Raw genomic sequence first — 22,788 nt, forward strand, 5'->3', positions numbered from 1 at the left:
CTTGGTTAATTCCCTTCATCGTCTTCATTGTGTGCAGAGTTACGGGTGGTTGTGGGGTCAAATCCCCTCCAGCTGAGTCGGCGGTGGATTAATAATTAAGCTTGGCCTTCCACCTCAGCTCAGCCCAACTTGGCCAAAGCAGCTTCAGGCGTCAATTCAGCTCACTACAATTTCAAGAATAAAGGCCTATTAAACTCCACGGAATAAAATAAAATAAAATAGGCTCACAATAGCCAAAAAACGAACATACAGTACAAATCACGTTTTGTCCCACTTTCTTTTTGTCCTCTGCTTCTGAATAAGTCATTTTGTCTGTCATTGTGACAGGGCCTAGTAGGACGATGTAGGCTCATAATTGGATGTGATATGTGGATTATGTAAAAGGGTTTGTGTAGGATATGATAGGAGGATTAGGAGGATAAGGGAGATAGAGAGAAGGAAAGACTGGAGCAGAGAAAGAGGAGAAGAGAGGGGCATGTCCTTGCAGCCTCTCCGTGCTCACCGGACAGCAACAAAGCATCTTAATTCAGTGTGAAATTGGGTTTGAGCATCCGCAAATGTGGGTGCAGGGTCTTCCATTAGAGACTGGAACACACAAACACACTCGAACACACACACACACAGACAGAGAGGTAGACATATATATAATATATGTGTGTGTGTGTACATATGGACATTTTGACTAAATTATGCTGCCACCTCAGTCCCTACTATGCCTTGTTGTCCAGATTCCTTCTCTCTCTCTCTCTCTCTCTCTCTCTCTCTCTCTCTCTCTCTCTTCCACTAGATTTTATCATGTCGCTGAGGTCATGGCTTGAGCTCAGGTAAATCTTGCTGTGCTGACATTGTGGACAAAAAAAGAGCCCAGCCAACAGAAAAATACAGCCTGAAAAAAAAATCCATAAAATGTCCTTGACCGCTAAATGAATGAAATCTTCAAAATAAAAGCGCTCCCTCTTTTTTCCTTTGTTTCATTCTCTTCTTCTGTTTTCCTGTTCCAATAACCCTCTGCTTTGTCTAGCTCCTCCTACTCACTGTTGTCTAATGCTATTTCCAAACATCTATTTTCTCTCTTGCCTTGTTATGGGCAGAAGTGTTCTACATTTCTTGAGCGAATTAGAATTCTTTATTGGATAGGACTGAGGGAGCTGTGCTGTTGTTTCCCCATGAAAGATGAAATGAGACAACTGCATCTTTCTTTCTCTCTCTCTCTCTCTCTCTCTCTCTCTCGTTCTTTCACTCACTCATTCTCGTTAAGCTGTTTTTGGGCATGTTTACCACAGCTGTGCTCTACCATCTAAATATCCTTCTTAGTCTTAGGTAAGATTCAGCTGCAGAGAAGCCAATGGAAAATCATGATATTGGATCACCACATACTTAAAATTAGGGGGCAGCCATGGTTAGAGAAGTGGGACTGGAAGGATCCTCTGGACCAGCAGGAAGATTTGAAGAAGCAGAGGGTGTGTGTAGGAACAGAGCATTCTCCTCTCATAACATTCATGGATGAAGTGCCCTTGAACAAGGCACATAACCCCCCCAGCTGCTCCCCTGGAGGCCAGGTTGGCTTCCTACCAGTCTGGGTGTGTGTGCTAACTGCCCAGTTGTTTACTACTGTGCTGTGACAAAGTCATGTTTCATGTTACACACACTAATACTTCATCTAATCCACCACTTCATAGTCCAAAATCTGATCAGTATATGCCAACAGGCTACAGCTGTATCCCCTCCACTATAAATGCACTTACATACATTTGTATTAAATAAACATGGGGCTAAACAATTTGGGGAAAGTGTCTAATTGTGATTTTCTTTTCTTTTTTTTTCTGTGACAGATATTGTGGTTGTGATTTGTTTTCCAATATGGTATTTTAAAGTCAAGCTTCAGTTTAGTATTTACTGTGTACATTTTAAAACATGATGGTGCATTAGCCAAGTAAAAAACTACACAAAATATACACTTTAAAAAATTGGCATAGGTGTGACTGCTTTGCACCCAGTGATTCAAAGTAGGGTTCAGACGCACTACGGTCTTGCACTGGATAAGCAATTACAGACATTGAATGATTTTAATACATTTTTGTTTAAATAATGTTTAAAAGAGAAATTATGCACTGAAATTCAATGAAAATGCTTCTATATCATATAATGACTATGATAACATACAATTTTTCATCTTGGATTGCTTACAAAAATTGAGAGAGAGAGACCTACTTAGTCCAATTCCAAGAAGCAGATGTCTCCATTGATTCATCTCCCCAGCTTTTATGTTTTATCAAAGTGATGCATTTCTGGCCTTCAACACAAACTGAATAAACACTCTTAGTCCATGGGCAATATTCTCTCTTGTGTGGTCAACTGGAGAGTATACTGTTTGTAGGCAAGGCCTCTTCATCTCAATGTCATCATTTATGAAATGTACATTGAGATTCTGTACCTGTTTTTTGTGGCATAATACTACACATTTTTATTGTTTCAACACAGCTTGGTTCCTACATTCTACGTACAGTTCTGGGAGGGCAGCTTGACTGAAGTACAACCCCAATTCCACTGAAGTTGTGTAAAACATGGATAAAAGCAGAATACGATGATTTGCAAATCCTTTTCAAATCATCAGACCTCAAATTCAAAATGAGTGAATATTTGCAAAAACAAAAAACGAAGTTTATCCGTTTGAACATTAAATATCTAGTCTTTGTAGTGTTTCAATTGAATATAGGTTGAAAAGGATTTGCAAATCTTTGTATTCTGTTTTTGTTCATGTTTTACATAATGTTCCAACTTCATTGTAATTGGTGTTGTATGTGCGGGAAGAAATTGTGTGTCATTTATCCAAAGTATAGAGGAGATTTCGAAACATATTTAGTCACTGTGTTTTAAACACCACGTCTTTTAGTAAGGTTCCAGAACCTTACTATTATTACTGTTATTGTGTTTGTTACCTCATGGTGCCACAAGCCATTTTCAAACTGGTTTACACTTGCAAATGTCTGTGGAATTGTAGATTGTTGACTGGAATGGGGTAGAGCATGACTTTTTGGCCACAATTTCATCACACAACTGCCTGTAGTGCTTTCTGACATGCTGATATTGTTGGGGTGTTGCATTAGTGTTCTCAGGGTGTTGGTGTTTAGTGTGTGGTGTGTGAATCAGACACGGTAATGCTGCTGGAGTTTCTAAACACGGTGTCCCCTCATTGGCTACTATACTAGACGTACCTAACACATTGTTTCATCTTGTAGATGTAAAGCCAGAGAATGTAGCTCAACTGTTGCTGCAAAGGTGCTGCAAGGATGTAGCCACAAGACGCTGGAGACAGCACATTTTTTGACACTGAGATTTTTTAAAACTCCAGCATCACTGCTGTGTCTGATCCACTCCTACCAGTGCAGCGTGTTCTAAGAACCCACCACCATGCCAATGTCACAGCAGCACTGAGAATCACCTATCACTCACATCATACATGCTCTGTGGTGGTCGTGTGAGGGTCCTGCAAATTGAAGAACATTGGAAATGGGGCTAACAGTGTACAAAATGATGGACTACACTGTAGAACTGCAACGTGCACTGCAAGTGGTAATGGGGCTAATAAAGTGAACAGCGAGAGTAAAAACAGGGAGGTTATTTTAAACATGGTAAAACATTGTTTAAAAATGTTTTGATGGTATTCACCTTTAAGAAAATTAGTGAGATCATGTACAATGTCAGGAAAAAAAAACATATGGTAGAGGTATATTATTGGTCCCGAAATGTACGAACAGTATAAAAATGTATAAAGTCCAGTTGTGTTCTGTTAATTTGCATTACGTTCTCTTCCCTAGAAGGAGAGGTGAATATTTGTAATTTTCATTATAGAACTGTGTAAAATAAAACATAAGTCCTGAAGATATAATGGGGCGTATGAAAACACGGTTTTAAAATATAAAATTATAGTAGAATATGGTCCAGTAATGTTCCCTAATTAAATGTACATATTATTGTACCCCACAGTGACATTTTTTTTCTGACGATGTAATGATGTGTATTTCTGGATCACAAATGCTGGATCATTTGTAGCTGTTCCAATTTCTTTTTATAATTAACTTGCATATTTGAAAGCATGTGCCCAGAGTTTGAGCAACATAAAGTAGCTGAATGTACTCATTGTACAGGGTGATATAATGTCTGAGCTTTTGTTTGGTTTCTCCTTAGAATAGATAAGATTCTTATCTGTTTTAGCACTGGATGTTCATCCTGGAAATGCTGGCACGGCTGGACTAACGAACAGACAGATGAATGCCCCCCAAATGAGTTAGGTTTTTAGCTAGATCTGTTCATGTAGTTGTTAGCATGGTCTTTCCTATTGCTCAGTGATTAACTCTGACTTGCTAACTTTCTCTTACGCTAGCAAAGTATTTAAGCTGCATGGGTGAGATAAGCCACATTAGCCTTGGGATTGCTGGGGCTAATGCTTATGCTGTTGCTACCCAAGATTTTCTCCAAACATATTTGTTATTTAGTGGACATTGGACAATTGATCCCAAGACATGGTTTGTATTTTTTGCCCACATGACTTGCTTGCATTAACTTAATTAGAATGAAAACATGGATTTAGGTTTCCTGAGGCTTTAAATGCTTATGTTCTTTTGTCTTTCATTTTCCTCAGTCAGATTCCCGGGAGACCGCTTTACTGGAAACATGCTTTTCATACAGAAGGAGAAGGGGAATGGACAGATCATGGATGAAGTAGTGTATATATGGAGAGAACAAAGGAGAGAGAAAAGTGCTAGTCCCATGGTTTATGCATCACAGCTCCCAGTTTCTTGTTTTCCTAGGGGAGTGATTAGCAGAGTCAGTGTGATTCCGAGCTAATCTGGTGGGTGGCACATTTTTCCCAGGTATTTTGTTGCTTGCTGAACTGGTTACAGCTTCTGGAGACAGCTCTGGGGTACAAACATGCCCTCCTGGGAACAGCGTCTTGCTATACTGACGTTAATTGGAGAGGACGGCGGGTAAATCTTCAGCATACTGTCCATTTCTTTGCCTAGATCACACTACAGATTGAGATATGAATATGTATGAAATATTCAAGCTGTAGGGGAGGATCATAAGGATGGAGCTAGTGTCGCCATTACTTTTCCCATCCTAATTTCTCAGTCTCTCGCACTATATCTACATTTGTCTCTCTTCTTTTTGTGCCTGTTTCCTGGATGACTCACTCTAAAAGGCTTTTCTCATGTTTGTTTTTTTTCTTCTCCTTTTTCCTTCCTGTTATCATCTTATGTGCCAGCTCCCAGTTGCCCAGTGTGTGTGTGTGTGTGTGCCAGCCAGCTGTCAGCCTCAGGGAAGTGAAGGAGGAGGAGGGAAGAGTGAGCCTGACAGACAGCCTCCTCCTGTGGGTAATGGATGTCAGCTAATACCCCCCAGACTCTCGAGGAAGAGGTTAGCTTTACCCTGGAATCTCATAAAACGGAGGATGTTTAGCAGTTGGAAGGGGAAATTGGATGACTGTATGGGTGGGAAGAGACGGCAGAGTGGAAGTAGAGTTGAGGGAAAGTTGGGCTGGAAATATGAAGGGATTGGAAAAGGAATTGATAGAATAGAGGGTTTATTGACTTTGATTCTGGGTTTTTTTCCCCATTTTGTGATGAGAGAGAGAGAGAGAGATCCCTATCCACTATCAGCGACCCTTAAAATTCTTCCAACCACAGTGATTGACCTTACATTCCCTTTGTTGCTGTCCTATCCACAGTTATACACACACACACACACACACAAGAAAGAGAGACTTGCCACTTGACAGTCCAGCCTTCGTCCCCGATCCTGATCAATGATTGGAATGCTCTTTTATTTTCACCTTGCTTGCTCCTCTGAGAGAATCCAAGTGAGAGGGCTCATTAAATCGACCCGAAGCTGACAATCAACCCATCGGCTGTCCCTCTCAAGCACACTCTTTTTCTCACTCCACTCCTCCTCCCAGGAGAGTACTGCCAGCACCATCACAGAACATCAGATCTTGTGTCTGTCACTCTGAGGAGTATTGTGAAGGTTGGATGTCTATTAACCAGATTCCATATTCTAATATGTCACAAAATGACTCACCTGTGTGCATGTAGGATGAATATAGCTGAGAATTTTAGAGGAACAAGTAAGTATCTCAAAAAGCTGAAGTTCTGACTAGTCAAATCGATTAATAAAGCTATTATTAGTATTAGTATTAGGGGCAGTACAGTGGAAGGGTGGCATGGTGGTACAGCAGGTAGTGTCGCTGTCACACAGCTCCAGGGTCCTGGGGTTGTGGATTCGAGCCCCAGTGTTGGTGACTATCTGTGAGGAGTCTGGTGTGTTCACCCTGTGTGCGCATGGGTTTCCTCCGGGTGCTTCAGTTTCCTCCCACAGTCCAAACACGCACGTTGGTAGGTGGATTGGCAACTCAAAAGTGTCCATAGGTTTGAGTGTGTGAGGTGTCCATAGGTATGAGGGGGTGTTCCCCCCTTTTACTCCGTGATTCCAGGTAGGCTCAGGACCTGCCATGACCCTGAACTGGATAAACTGTTAATCTTCTCTGCTTTTCACTCCTCTCCATTCTCCCTACCTTTCACTCCTCTCTCACCCCCTCACACACACGCTATATTTCAAGCACTAAGTATTTCTTTCAGCAAATACAAATCTAGCTTTTGTTTGCCTCCTGCAAATTATACAAATTCAATTTTGTTAATAATCTGTAGCATATAACCTTGTGACCCAAAGACCATGCGTCTAGTGCTGGCCTTTGTTGAACCATGTCTGTTTACACTTGTTCTGGCTTTATGTTGCTCAGAAAACCTTTACATTTAAAATTCCTGTTTATAAGAAGAGATCTACTACTAGCATCCTTGCAGATATAAGGCAGTCATGGATGGAGAGAGAACCAATGCCTCATTGGTCTTTGCTCCCAGCCTGTCCACTCGCCTAGGCGGGGAGGCTGGGTCAAGAGTTCATCTTACGGCTGGAAGGGCTTAGCTCTCATTTTTCTGAAAGTATGAGCAAAATGAGGGTGCTGTCTGAACTCAAAATGGGAAAGGATAATGGTTCCTCTTCACAGACCTGTTACATCATCTCAGTCTCTGGTCGTCTGTGTCCTATGATACCAGCTGACTACGAGGCCCTGAATCCCTTGTCCTTTGAGAGAACCCCCTCAGGTTGAAGTGGCACAAATCCTATTTATTTTTTTTATTTTGTGGACACCCAAATCAGATCGTTCACATGTGGTCCTACGTTGGATATGTATATGATACAACCTGAATGAGAATGGTAATTTGGAATTCATATGTGGATATAGGATATTACTGATATGGATTTGCACATGTAGTATGTTTCCGGAACAGGTTTGTTCATTTGAAACCATGTATGGTCACTTTACAAATACAAATATGAGCCAGCAAGACAGATAGAACAGGAATTGAGCAATGAAGCTTGTAATGTGAACATTGCCTGTAAGTGGCTGTCTCCAATATTAAGCTGACGGGTTCTTTTGTTTCCCAGTGACAGGCTTGCAGCAGAAATCGGCGCTACAGTGTTTCTGTCAGAGAAGTGCACTGTGACAGCTTCAGGCTCAGTTCCAATGATTCAGTTCATTTCTTTTTAATCAGAATGTGTCTTATCCCTCAGACTATATCGCGGTGGTATGCATCCCTACTCCTGGAGGCATAGATTGGAGATTTTTGTCACTCAGCCACACCCAGTTCTGCTGCTTACTTTATCACTATGATGTCTCATCTTACATTTTGGTAATATAATGTATCTAATAATTCTCATGTAAAGATTCTTGTATGAATATTACAAAATTGACGATTTTAGATAATGATTTTACTTCTATAAAATAATCTCAGTTTATTGGCAGGTGATTTTATTCAGGGTTGCATTGGGTCTGGAGCCTACCCTAAATCACTGGACACAAGGCAGGAACACACCCTGGACAGTGTGCCAGGCCATCACAGAGTATAAAACACCCACATATAGACATATGTTATGACATATGTTAATATATGTTGCTTGGCCAATCCACTTAACAACATGTGTTTGTGGACTGTAGGAAGTAGCCAGAGCATCCAGAGCAAACCCACAGACACAGAGTGGAACACACCAAACTCCTCACAGACCTCACCCAAGGTTGTGATTCAACCCACAGCCTCATATGCCATAAAAAGACAAAAATTATCTACCAGTACATTCTCAGTAGAACTGTTCCTAGGGTGCTACCTTTTTGCATCATTGGGCATAATACAATGAAGTTGGTAGCATCAGTGAACAGATTGCATTTAATATTGTAGATATAAACAAATTTGATGCCTGTGACACACTCCCAGAAGTTACAATGCTGAATATTTGCAGTATTGAAGTTGGTCAGAGAATTGTATAACAGTCAGAAGGGTGCAACGATTTAAAATAATTAAAGTCTTTTGCAATCTACCATACATAAGTTTGTTCAGCGATTCAGGGAATACAGAATTATCTGTATCACTGTAGAGCATAGCATGAGAAATCATTATATCTCTATGGGAAATATATAGCCACAAAAGCTTGAGAGTATTTTGGAAAATAATTTTTACTTAACAAAGTCTGCTGCTGCATCAAGAAATGCCTGAAATTCTGTTACCCAATGAGAACTTCATGCATCAGTTTAAACACCAAACTGTACCAAAGTACAGTGGAAGCTGGTACTTTGGTCAGACGAATTCATATTTTAGTTTGATGTACAGTCCTCTGTTTAAACAGTGTCATAAAACGGAAAGGTGATGTAACAATTGTAAACATGCGTCCAGTATGTTTCAGTCATAAAGTTCGGTTTATACTTACAAAATATGATTAAGTTGATCAGTAAAAGCATTGGAGAAAAGTTAATGGTTTCCATAATTTGGAGTCAGATTTACTTTAAATAATACCTCTGAAAGAGCAAAAAGTCAATGTTAAGTCAATGTTACCCACCTATGGAGCAGGAATAGAGCATCATCCTCTTTTCTTTTCATACTTTTCAACGTTCAGGGCTCTTTCCATTATCCAAACCCCTTTAGATGCAGTTTGTCTTCAGTGGCTGAACAAAAAATATAGAGAAAGACTTCCTGAGCCATTTCAGACTGGGACAGTTAATTTGTTTCCTTTTTACAGAGCCAGAGCTACATAGAAACATCTGTGCTTCTAGCAGACCAGACCAGAGAGCTGGCAAATGGTGAGGAAATATTAAAAAATACAAACATATCATAAACATACTACCATGGAATTTCTGTTTTTTATTGTAGACAGCACAGTGGTGCCACAATTAGTGTCACATTCACACAGCTCCAGGGTCCTGGGGTTGTGGGTTCAAGCCCCTCTCCAGGTGACTGTGAAGAGGTGTGTTCTCCCTGTATATGTGCAGAGTTCCCACCCTGCTTCCAGTGATTCTGTATAGGCTCCAGGGCCATCACAACCCTGATTTGATAAGCAGGCTAATGAATGAATGAATTAGTTTTTATTGCAATTTCTCAAAAAAATCCCACCTTTTTGGAAGCACGGTTTGTAGACCATTTATATCTGTTCTCTTGTCTACTTTTTGTCCCTAGCCTAAAATCTTTATTTACATGCTTTATTTAATATCAATGGGTGAAATTTGTTCATCAGTAATCCTCCTTCACTAAACCCTGGCTCATTTTATTCTGTCAGTGATTTGTACTACCTAACCTTGTCTCAGGTCCTTGGGACATGCTGCAGTTCCCATGGTAACGCAAAGTACACTGAATAATACAGCACATTTTTCATCCCCATCTCCTTGATTGACTAAAATCATGGTGCTTTACCTTGTATGTTTTCCCATAAAACAGTATGCAGCTTTCATAGTGGGACTGGAAAATAATATACCAAGCAACCGAAACAGAAATCTTATAAAGAAAGATTATTTCCATTCTAATATTAACTGTAAATGTAATAATACTTTCTGTATAATTTCTCTGTTTGATGCCCAGAGGGAGATAGCAAAGTTATGGTTCTTCTTCATGTCTCTCAGCTGTTAAAGTCTGTCAGTTTCAGGGAGTTTGTCTTTAGACTCAACCCTCTCATTAGGGACCTGGACCTGGATTTCAGTAAACTGCCTTGTGACCGTGACCCAAAAGGAGATGAATGAATGTGTTTAAATGCTATAATGTTATTTATCAGTTGTTATAATGTTGTAGCTAACACTATTGTTTTCACGTTGCCTGGTTCCGTTCCCAGCTCAGGCAACAACACCACACCAAACCAATTTGGGCAAGACTCTGAATTCATTTGGCTACATCTGTAGTGTGATGCTCTGGATAAGGATATTTGCCAAAAGGCATTAAAATGTGAAACTGTTATTTACATTATATTAAAGTGTGATATGTGACACTGGAGTTCATTCATTCATTGTCTGAAACCGCTTATCCAGTTCAAGGTTTTGGTGGGTCCGGAGACAATCCGGAATCACTGGGCGCAAGGCGGGAACACACCCTGGAGGGGGCGCCAGTCCATCACACAGTGACACGCGTGACACTGGAGTTGAGGCAGCATATTATGTTACTGTACATTGAATGACATGAACATTTTTGCAGTATGCAATTGGTTGGGTTGGGAACACATGCCAGCTTCAGGTTCACCATCAGAGTGATTGTATTAAAAAATAGTTAGTCAATGTAATGTCAATATATCTGATATTTCCTCATTATGAGCTTATTGTAAGATTATTCACCCATAAGAGAAAGTGTCATATTCCACTGGAAGAAAGAAGTATTTTATAAAACAAGAACAACAATTTTGAGTATTTTGCCAGGATTTATTATGATTATGATAAGTTCTTATTTTTCACAACAGAAGTGAACATCTCTTTAAATGTGAACATCTCTGGAGGTTGATGATGCATATAGCCAGTGTGTGACAGAGTGAAAAGTGTATTTTTAAGGTGGCGCAGGCCTATCATCATCTAGGCGCTGGTTAGTAAAGACAGCTCTGTCTGAGGCCTGCTCTCAGCTCTGTGTCAATACCAGCACTTAACAATGAAAACAGATGTTCAAGGCTTGTTCCTGCTCGATTCCCCTCCCAGCTAGAACTGCTGCCTGCGTGGTAACAAGCTGTTTATAGCTGCTGCAGTAGGGAGCTGGGTGGGATTTTCTAGTGTCTGTATTGATTAGTTACCTGTTACCTCAACTGAAACCTGCCACACTGAGCCACTACTGTTTCTCTGCCCTAGTAAATAAGGCCCCCTAGAACATGTGGCACTAACAAGACTGAACTGGGTTTTAGCATTGACAGAACAAAAATGAAATGTTAAAGGGTAACTACATCCCCTAACTTCAACTGAACTTTAAACTTTGAAAAATGCTTGAAAATGGGAGGGGCTATTTCACAGCGCTTTAGACACCTTCAGGTGCATTTACATAACAACAGAAAATTCCCATGCAGCAAAAAGGAAAAAGTCAAAGTGGATGATTTCCTATTCTCCTGTACATTTGAGGCATGAGCAGAGCAATTAAAAAACACTGGCTCACACCTGCTTACTGGGACTTGTCATTATATTTCGGTATGGAAACACGTCATCTGTGCCTATAGAAAATTTTTAAGCACACTGAAGAGGCTGGTATACTTTATTATTACAAAGCAAAGAAATGTTAATGGAATATAAGTATATATGTAGTTATTTTTTTATAAAAAGTAATAAGGCATTTTTACTAGCAAATTATTTTTTTAATATTCTTTGTACATTGACATTGTACATTTAACATTGTATTTAATCTAATAAGCAGAACTGAAATGTAATGAAGAATCAAACTGCTTTATAGACCTTGAAAGCTCCATTGAGTGTCATATTTAAAATAGATTTAGCACAGAATCTCTGACACATCCAAGCCACTTGAGGTCAGTATTATGATTACAGTATTACAGATTCATAGTGTGGGCGCCACGGTGGCGCAGCAGGTAGTGTCGCAGTCACACAACTCCAGGGACCACTGGGTTACTGTCTGTGAGGAGTTTGGTGTGTTGTCCCTGTGTCTAAAAGCACAGGTTGGTAGGTGTATTGGCTACTCCATAGGTGTGAGTGAATGTATGAGTGTATGTCGCCCTGTGAAAGACTGGTGCCCCCTCTAGGGTGTGTTCCTGCCTTGTGCCCAGTGACTCTGGGTAGGCTCCGGACCCACCGCCACCCTGACCTGGATAAGCGGTTACAGACAATGAATGAATGAATGAGTTTCATAGTGTGAGCTAGAATCATTTTATTTCTTAGAATTTTACTTATTTCTGTTCTAAATGGAAATTTAAACACTGTACAATGGCTTATGCTAAATGATGTGCCATTTGCATATCCAATTAATACACTGTTCTCCATTTTTAATTTAATATATCATTTGAACACAGCAGCTGACCTTCACATTGTGTGGATAATTTCATAATGAGTGGATTGATTTAAATGCTCCAAAGTCGCTTGGAATTAAACTTTTTTTACATGGGACTTCCTATATAATTTTTTCCTATATAATTTCTATTTTGGAGATACATGTTTTTCATTGGACAGTGATGATAATAAGACAATTATACAGTCTGGTATTCATTGCACAATTGGGCAAATATTTATGAAAATTAGATTTGTGTTATGCACCAAAATCAGTCATAATACATTTTTATGATCATGCTTTGTCCCTTTGAAACCCTTTGTTTTGTTAAAGTGTATTTAAGAATGAGCAATGACTCATATTTTGACAATTAATGAGCAGGGCAAAACTGCCATAGGCTTAATAAGATGTATGTTAATGAATTAGTGACATTACAAAATGAAGAGTTCAGAAGAGACTGCGTTTGCATCTTAGCTTCCATATAGTGGTTTATTTGTTTATTTATTTATTTGTTTGTTCATTCATTCATTCAATTATGATCTCTTTATATTTAGGCCATCTCTTAAGGACATTTTCTTGATATTTCAAGAGCTCACCTGACGGCTAATTAACTCATTCACCTCACCATGAATGCATATTATAGACAGCCTTGGGGAAAAAAAGCCTTGGGACTTTTTTTGTTAAATGTCTTCCCAGGGCTTTGGATTTCTTACTGCTTCCATTCAATTTTGTAGTCAGGGAATGTTTTGGTGAAAACCATATATCTGATTTATCTTACCGTGACAGTAAAAGCAAGTGTGTTTTTTATCTCCTTTCTCCCTTAAGCAAAAGCCGCCTTTTAAAACCAACAGCGCTGAGAACGATTAGCCCGGCTCTGTCCTGGCTAATGAGCTGCTTGTTAAAGTTTAATGTCTGTGTTCCACTGCAGTCAGGAAAATTTGCCTGCCTTTTCTCTCTCTCTCTCTCTCTCTCTCTCTCTCTCTCTCTCTCTCTCTCTCTCCTGGTGAAATAGACAGACAGCAGGTTTACCTTTTATATTTGAGAGCTTCAAAGCCAAATGCTGTATATTTACTGCTGTCATTGTGTAAAGCAAATTGCAAAAGCCTTTATGATATTTTACCACAAATGAATGAATATGTTGTAAATTTGGCCTTGCTCTGTGTAACAGGTCAACCACAGACTCAATGATTTATTGTCAGGGAGATTTGATTTCAACCACAAAATGATCTGCCAGCCTTTTTGTGTAGAGTTATATTTCAGTGTGAGTATATCACTGTTCAGATCGATATGTCCCTTGAACCAGGAATTTGCTTTAAAACTGCTAAAATAAATTGTTTCTTGGAAGTTGAGAAGCAAGACCTGAAGAACAACCTAAAAACATTGCTGGTCAAATAATAGATAGAGTGTTCTTAATCCTAAATATTTGGGTAAAATATTGACTAAAATAAAGTAAAAGATGAGCATAGATAAAGTGCAGGAGTACATATTAGCAGTTCAAAAATCATTTGAATCTAAGTATGTTGTAGAAGTGCAGCAGAATTTCTCCGTGCATCCAGGATATTTTAGCACAAGAAGTGAAGTGTTTAAAGAACACCATGTAATATATTTAACTTACGTAATTAAGCTTCAATATCATTGTGATGCTTTAGTGACGTGTAACAGGCCAAATAGAGCTTCTTTGCGCTTAGCATTGCAGAAACTTCGCATGTAATTTTGGAGGAAGGTGGGAAGGAGTGTAACCAAACAATGACAAAGCATCATCACATCAGAACATAATGAACTTATACAAAAGGAATTAACCCATAAGAAGGAATAATTAACTTAATATTAATGACTAGACTGAAAACATTAAAGTCATGTGAAATCATCTTAAAAGTAGGTAAAATATCTAAAGTTTTAAGAATATTATAAGTTTGGTAAGCCTACTTCTTTAATGAATACATCTTATTTAGTTGACAGATACTTTGACTTGTTTCTAGAAATAATGAAGGATAATTTTGCCGCAGATGTTATAAGATACTTTCTCTGGTTAAAATCCATTAGACTTGTACTTAAGTAAATGTTATCAAGTAAATGAAGCTCTGGTGCAATCATGTGGTAGGCGAGGCTTGTGCCCTGAAAGCCAGTGTCTGGCGAGCAGATGAATAATCTATGGTAATGTTGCATGCCTGCACGGGCAACCTCCATTCTCCAGGAATAGAGCATCAATAATAGATGTTCTTCTCTTTTCTTCCTCTCTCATTCCTGTGCAGAGATCATCTGGAGCGATGAGAGAGGCAGGACCCCAGATGAACTGAGGGCTTGGTTACTTCAGCAGTGAGATCTCACATCTGAGAGCACGAGAGCTGAGAGAAGACTGAAGCAGGAGAAGGAGAGATAGAGAGAGTGTTGAAGGAGGTGTTTGGTTGGGTCAAAGACGGAGGGAACAGAGGGGCTGGATGCCAGCCTCCATCGGCTCCAGCAGCTCCCAGGTGCCTCAGAGATGGCCTCCAACTTCAACGACATTGTCAAGCAGGGCTACGTCCGCATGCGGAGCAGGAAGCTGGGGGTGAGTGGAGGCATGAGTTTCATGCAGTATTTTGTGTTAACAATAAAATGACCCACTTTACTTTTGGAAAGAAGTAAAGTTATGAGAGAAGATAGGAAAAGAGTATTGTATTGATCTTGAAGGAAATTGCATTATTTGCCAATAGATCTTTCAGAAGATACATTCAATCTCTGTAATGTGAAATATTAGATATAATAATTGATTGATTTTAAATTATTTTACTTGCAAATTTTTATTTATTTATTTTTGTTAATGTTTTACAGTAATATGCATTTATTGGTCACTACAGTGATGCCCTCAAGGGTACATATTCAGTGCATTTAGTTAGTGACCCTAATTGTACCATATTCTGTATTTGTTGTAGATTTAAAAGATTTAATTCACCGCATTTCATCACCAAGTTCCTTTTTTATTTATTTATTTATTTTTTACACAGTTCTATAATGAAATATTGCAACTATTCACATCTACTTCTGGAGAAGAGAGTGTAATGTAACTTTAGGGAACACAACTGGACTTTAAGACCACCTTCTAAAGTTATTTGTATGCTTTGTACCTTTGGTGGCAATAATGTACAGTGTATGACTAATAGAATGACATGTGTCTTTTAAAATTTAACCCATCCATGGAGGTGAACACACACACACACACACTATTATACTAGTATACTAGTGCCCAGGGATCAGTTAGGGTTTGGGTACCTTTCTCAAGGCCAGCTCAGCCATGGATGTTGAAGGAGGAGGCCAGCGTTATTTTCCTGCCAGTCGTGGGGATCAAACCTCCGATTACCCAACCCACATCCATAAACATTAGGCCGCTGCTGCAATCAGTTTGACTAGGAAAGGTGAAACACGTGCAACATGCTTTTTTGTGTCCCTTTACAGCAAAACAACAAAATTGTGCTTCCGCATTTAACCCTTCTTTAGCAATACACACACACGCAAGCACTAGTGATTTAAGGGCAGTGAGAGCACAAACCCACAGAGCTGCAGGAGCTCCAGTGCCCAGGAAACAAAACTGTTTCCCCCATAGAGAGGTTTGTGAACAGATAAAGGGGGAGCAGAAGGTTAAATGGTCTGCAAAACATGCGTTTAACCTTACTTTTAGCTCCAAGACCTCATTACCACTTTATAATTCCACCTCTGCCCCAAATGTCAACCTTCAGCTCTGCACCACCTGCCTCCAGCTGCTGGATCACGGGCACATGCAGGTTTACTGCATTTTAACCACCTGTTTTCTGCCATTTTGTGTTTATTTGTTAAAAGTTATTGCCTTAGATTTTAAATATTATCTGCATTTTAAGTTTTGGATGCATTTATTTATTATAATTTGATTAATAAGTTAGTTACCTCTTGTTAGTTTGTTTCCAAAATGATTAATCAAAGGACATAAGGTGGTATTGATGTAAAAGTGCTGAGCCCCTTGTGGAGAATTTGTTAACATGTGGACGTGTGTTAACATTCTGTTAAACATTAAACTATTCAAAATGCATGCTCACTTTCACCAAAAAAATATTGCTTGTTAGATGGATTCCTCTTTTTATTCACATGCTTCTCTTGTTATCCTTTACAGTAAAGGTCCATTTGGACAATATCTACTCTTAATGCTAAACCTGCTAAACCATTTAGGTTACACATGAATGTAAACTGAAAAATGCAGCATTTTCTTCCATAAGTTTCTAAACTTATATCCAAAGGTGTTTAGATACAACTTATAATGAGTGCTTTCAGCTGCTTCGGCATGCACCTATTGTGGTCAGTGACACTCTGTTGTGCACACACAGTTTTAACAATCCTCACAGAAATGCATTAAATATGGGACATTTACCATTACATTCATAACATTTGGCAAATGTTCTTATCCTGAGCAACAGAGGCACTCTCTGAGCAACTGCATATGAGCCTACGCTCATCATGTCCCACTGCAGAGCATGGGCTAGAGGGATAGCTTTTAGGTAGTGTTAGAGGGGCAGCTTGTGGAAATGTGGAAGTGGTGTTTGTTCTCTCTCTCTCTCTCTCTCTCTCTCTCTCTCTCTCTCTCTCTCTCTCTCTCTCTTTTATATATATATATATACACACACACACACGGCATTAACTTACCCATTATGGTGATGAAACAACATATTTTTGAATAACGTATATAATGTTAAGGGTAGTGTTCCTTAAACAGAACATTTTGATACCCCAAAGTTGTGTGTGTGTGTGTGTGTTAAATATGGGGTACCTGCCTAGTTACAAGCAACTTTGAGGTCAGCAAGTAGCTGCTGATAGAGCCGAGAGATCTCTCTCTTTGTCTCTGTCTGTCTCTCTCTCTCTCTCTCTCTCTCTCTCTCTCTCTCTCTGTGTATGCGTAAGGTCAGTGCTGTCCTGTTGGTCAGCAGGTTTGTGGATACAATGGCCCTGTGGGAGGACAGCTGCAGATTATCTAAGAGTTCTCCACCATCCATTTTTTTTTATTTTGCATGTTATTTCTATTCTTTCTTTCACTCTCATTTTGACTCATTCTCTAACATATGACTCTATTTGTTTATTATTATTATTATTATTTATTTGTTTGTTTGTTTTTTGGGGGGGAGGGGGGTGGCCTTCTTTAGGCATATAAAACCTGATTTATTCAGCATATATTGCCTGCAGCATGAATGGTAAATTTACATGCATTTAAATTTTTGGTTTTCCAAACCAATTCAAGCCAAATTTATATGGTTTTCAAATCTAACTCTAATCTGATTTCTGAATACAACTCAGTTTGACCACTTTTCTTTTTTTCAATCATCATTTGGAGATGAAGCTTCTGCTTTCCCGCCCTCAGCATACTTGCCTGTGCCGTTCCTATGACAACCAGTATGTCTATGCTAGCAATACAACTACAGTCTTACCATAAAGACTGGCTTTTGTGACTTGTAACTTTCAAAGTGGATACTATACTAGACATTTCTAAGAAACAAATTTTTAAGGAACAACCCCAGCAAAGAGAAATAAATGAGCTCTGCTAAATATTTTTGCAGGTTCTCCTGGACAACACTAGAGTCAGATGGAAAGATGCTTGAGACCTAAGCTAAAATCTCCTTGTGTTCAGATATTTCTCCTGAGAAAAAAGCCAAGGAATTTTGCTGAGATGCCTTTAACTCTTGACCTTCTTTTATCACTCATGTGTCTCATTTTGGTCTCTTGCCATTCCTCCTATGGAATTTTAGGAGACAATTTTCTCCTGAGCCCTTACGTAGAAACATTTGAGCAATACAACCTGATTTTCCCTGTAGTGTATGCGTTTTGTTTCATTTTTCCTGTCAGTCATAATTTCTTGTCTTGTCTTAATTACGTCTCAACATAATGCCTGTGTGTAGATGAATGCCTTCCGTTCACCTTGTTCCTCTTACTGCATGGAATAACACTGGAATCAGTTGGTTCTCTCTCTCTCTCTCTCTCTCTCTCTCTCTCTCATTGTTTAACAAATGGCTTCCCTAATTATAAGTCAATTTCCCTCGGCTGTTTAATATTATGCTCTTGCTCGTAATGCGAGCCCAATATCATAAATCCCTGCTTATGTGGGGCTAATGCTATTTACATCCCGACTGCTGCTTTTTCTGTTGTTTGGCAGAGGCACACGGCACATGGCAGCATTTGCATTTCTGTCTGAGCTGTGACAAAACCTCTCATCTCTGTGGGCTACTGAACTTGCCTCAGAGGAAAGGGGAGAAAATACATTTAAACATGCTATGTATACATAAGGTTTGATTTTCTGGCAAGTGAAAACATCTTAAATCTGTTAGATATATCTAGTATTCCAAATTTTGAGATTGCTGTAGATATAGAGTAAGATCATTTTTCCCAGACAACATTTACTTAATAATCACTCATTCATTCATTCATTCATTCATTCATTCATTCGGTGTCTGTTACTGCTTATCCATTTTCAGGATTTTATCAATTATTCTCAGAAAATTCAAAATAATTTGCCAATATAATGTAATCATTTCACTCAATTCATTTTAGTAAATGATATCTAGTAAACATTAAATCACGTTGTCTATTCGAGTCCTACCTCCCCGTAATACATATGGCCAGTGTGATTGGCTGTGCCTTTCCCTTATGCCACGTGAGACTCTGTAGCTACGTTTGGTTGTTAGCAGCTCCAAAACTAGAAGGAAAACTTTCCAGGATGCGAGACTCACTGTGTAAGACTCGGGTGCAAAAGCGAGTGAGGATGGCAGCAGAAAGGTGGACATAATTAGCTATTTTTCAAAGAAACTTGTAAGTCACTTAAAGTCAAGTTCGCTAATGAAATGGGTCCATCATAATAACGTTAATGGAAATGCAAGGTTTTGGCACACAGCATACAGCAGGCTACAATCATCTGTAGCTATGAATAACATGGTTTGGAAATTAACTGCACAACAAACTGGCAACTTCTTTGTCAGTCATTAGTTTAACATTAATTTAAAATTATATAAATAATGAACTAACTTATAAATTTTTATTTTGAATAATTTAAAAGCACATAGAATAGCATATGTGGTGTATGAGTCATTTATTGGTTTATCATTGAGAAAAAAGAATACTACCAAAAAACAAAAAAGAAAACAGGCAATTGTGGTTGGCAGCGGGCGGTGATTCATAGATTCATAGGTCCCCATCAATGTCAAGAGAAGAAATAATATACCCTTGGCTGATATATGAAATATATATATATATATATATATATATATATATATATATATATATATATATATATATATATATTCATTGAATAAATGAACCCCCCTCCCCCAAGTGTTGGAGAAGTTAATACATTTTTTAAGGACATTTTAATATTTGTCTTGTTGGAAAATGAAGCAAATAAAGATGGACCTTTTGGAGAAAATCACTGATTGCATAAAAATAATGAAAATATATATTTACAGATTTATTTAGTCCCAGTTTTTATAAGAAATTATTTTTCATATTTTCATATTGCTCATAATTCCAGGCCTTTATCCCATCTTTAATTATACCCAGTACTGTAGTCTGGCTCATCTCTTCCACTGTAGATTTTGTCACCTGCTCCTCATGCCCCGCAGACACACTGCCATCAAGCAGCTGTGCATGTCTTCACACACACACACACGCAAATGCGCGCACACGCACTCCATTTCTAGCGTTCCAGACCACTGACCCATCTCCACCCCCCAAGCATCCTCCCCTTTCTCCCTTTCACCTCACTCACCCAGCTACCCACAGGACCCTGAAGGAGCTAATTAACCACCCTGTATGCTTCTCTATCACTCAGTCTCTCCCTCCATCTCTCCCTCCCTCAAACCATCCTCGCAACCCCCTGAATCCCCCCCAGCTCACTTAGAGACAAAGAGCCCCAATCAGTCTAATCAGAGCTCTGCTTAGCATTCTGTTCTCGCACTGAGGACCCCCGAAACGCTGGACTCCGCAGCAGCCCTAATTGCTCCTCCATCGCCGCCTTCCTCCCTGCATTGAGTTCCATAAGCAGAGCGACAGCAGGCACACAATTAGGAAGGAGACCAAAGGAAAAGCAGATGAGGATTCATCAGGATGAAGACAAAAGATTTGTATATTCTATTGATCCCATAGGAAACAACAAAGCACATTATATTAATATTGTTGTAGTTTGTTCTAGATGAGATTGGGTGCACCTAAGTGGTGCAGTGTTGATGTCCTTTTCACTCCCCATCACTCAGCATGATACCAGCCAATGCAGGCAACATAACAAATCTGGGCAGTTAGCATCCCCCCTCTAAGCATTTTTGAGTTTTAGTAGAGATCTCAGCCTAGTCTCACACACTGATTAGATTTGCCAAGGTGAGTTAAATCTTCATCTTGCCATTATCCCTCCAGTGCCTTTTTTGTCTAATGCAGTTTCTCCTAGGGATCTCCATGAGTATCCTGAGCCATTAAAAAGCAACTTTGATCAGTCCCAAGCCAGAAGTGAGCTAGTCTTTATTAGAGAGATTCTCTTTTGTGCGGCATTTACCAGCTCTCCTCAGTTCAGTGGCCAGGGCTCAGGCTGGTGGCATCTGAGGATCAAGATGCCTGTAAGTTTCAGATTGTGGATAAAACCCAATTTGTCACCCATGGCTTTAGCATAAGCAGCTGGGGATTTCAGCATTTTTAAATCTGATTTTGACTGACGTTAATTGATTTCTGTCATTTTGCTGTGGGACAGCATAAAAGCTGACTGGACCTTGTTCTAATGGGCTTGTTATTCTGAGACAATTCCTAGATGCCAAACTGAGGCGAAGCCTCAGGGGAGAAGCAAGGGAGCAAGCATTCAAAAAGCTGAAAACGGGCCAAAACGAAGTCAGATTGAGAGGCAGACTGACTCCTGCTTGCTTTTTATGCATATCAGTGTCGTGGCGCTTCCTTCTCTTCTACTGAAGGTTGCTTGTTCTTTCATATTTAGCACTATAACCCACTCTGTTCCTCCATTACCTGCAGTGTTGTCACTCATTATCTTACAATCTTGGCTACTGGTGTTTGACTGGGAGCCTCATCCATGCTGGCTCTGTCATTCTGTAACCTTGTCACCACTGTGTGAATCTGCTGCTGTTATGTAGAACTGTAATACTGTTGTAGGAACCTGCTGTCCCAGCCCTGACAGCAGTCCCCAGGGGAATGGATTACTTTAACAGAGTACATTTAACATGGTCCAAACATATGATTGGCTGTATACAATTGTGTACATCTTAATCGTTGCACTAAACATTCAGCTGCTGTGAAGATAGACGTTAGCTATAAAATGATATTATATTGTTATAGTGACCAAACATTTCTCTCAGCATATCATGTATATTGTATTGTCTTAAAATAAGAGCAAAGTCATTTCTACCACCAAAAAGGTAGATAACAATATTTATGAGATTGGATGTTTATTACATTTACAGTGTAACTCATATGTTCCTCAGAGTGTGTCCCCTACATTGGAGTTAACATGTTTAAGATAGGTTTAGTATAGAATTTCTGACACCTCCAGGCCATTAGGTGTCAGTTTTATAACATGAAATAGAATGAATGTCTGACTGCTCCTGTAAAGGACACTGGTCAACTGCGTGCATCATTTCTAAGAGAGCATAATTTGCCTGTGTTCAAATTAAGCTTGTAACTCAGAATTTCCGTCGTCCAACCGGGAAAAAATAAAAATAAATACGGCAATGGGGAATTCCTACTTGAAAAGTCAGTATGTTCTAAATGGCAATCTTATGTCAAATAAACATGCCTGCTACTTTCAAATGATATTTGATGCAGTAGTTGGGTAAATCTACAAGAATTACCAAAGGGTTTGCTGTTTTTAAAAGATAAATCATAGCTATATGTTAAAATAATTATTCATATCACTAACAATAGCTGGCTAGCTTGTAAAGGCATCCAAGACTGGATGAGGAAATATGTCATTTCAATAATATTATCAATTTAATTAGATTTAATGAATTACAGTTTTCATTTGGATTGAATTACTGTCAAGCCAAAGAAGATCAACAGCAATAAAGACATTCCCCCCTAGTTGAGCACGTCAGAAGTCACAATGGCAAGGAAAACTAATAAAAGTAATGGTTAATATTAAATATCACAAAAACATCACCAAGTATAAGCACACAAAACCACACTGCAGAAGTCTTTATAAACCCTGTCTATATATTATTTTTCAAGTAATATCTTCTCTATACATTAGCAGATTTTAATTGTCTTAAAATGAACAAAATGCTCTGTAATTATAGTCAGATCATTTAATTTCATAACATGAGTGAATAACGTCTAGGACAATGTCTAAAACCATTTCACAGTAGTTAGTATTAGATACATCATCTAAACTGAAGATAATTACACTTTCCAAGACGTCATGTTTTTACAGTGCAATGATAGACACTGTAAAACAAGGCACTCCTGATCAATCCGGCTTAGGTTT

At 39.0% G+C, this 22,788-nt stretch overlaps 1 protein-coding gene across 2 annotated transcripts in view; it reads left to right on the plus strand.

Annotated features, from left to right (window-relative positions):
- Nucleotides 1–22,788, plus strand: part of dok4 (docking protein 4) — a 67,598-nt gene that overhangs the window by 23,494 nt on the left and 21,316 nt on the right. The window contains exons 2-3 of one of the 2 annotated variants that reach the window (XM_066647999.1): nucleotides 9,124–9,184; nucleotides 14,585–14,880. In XM_066647999.1, the coding sequence (XP_066504096.1) occupies nucleotides 14,815–14,880 (66 nt within the window). In that variant the 5' untranslated portion in view covers nucleotides 9,124–9,184; nucleotides 14,585–14,814. The remainder of the gene's footprint in view (nucleotides 1–9,123; nucleotides 9,185–14,584; nucleotides 14,881–22,788) is intronic. The other variant, XM_066647998.1, reaches the window with a different exon arrangement.

Source organism: Hoplias malabaricus, chromosome 16 (assembly GCF_029633855.1).
Source record: "Hoplias malabaricus isolate fHopMal1 chromosome 16, fHopMal1.hap1, whole genome shotgun sequence".
Lineage (NCBI taxonomy): Eukaryota > Metazoa > Chordata > Actinopteri > Characiformes > Erythrinidae > Hoplias > Hoplias malabaricus.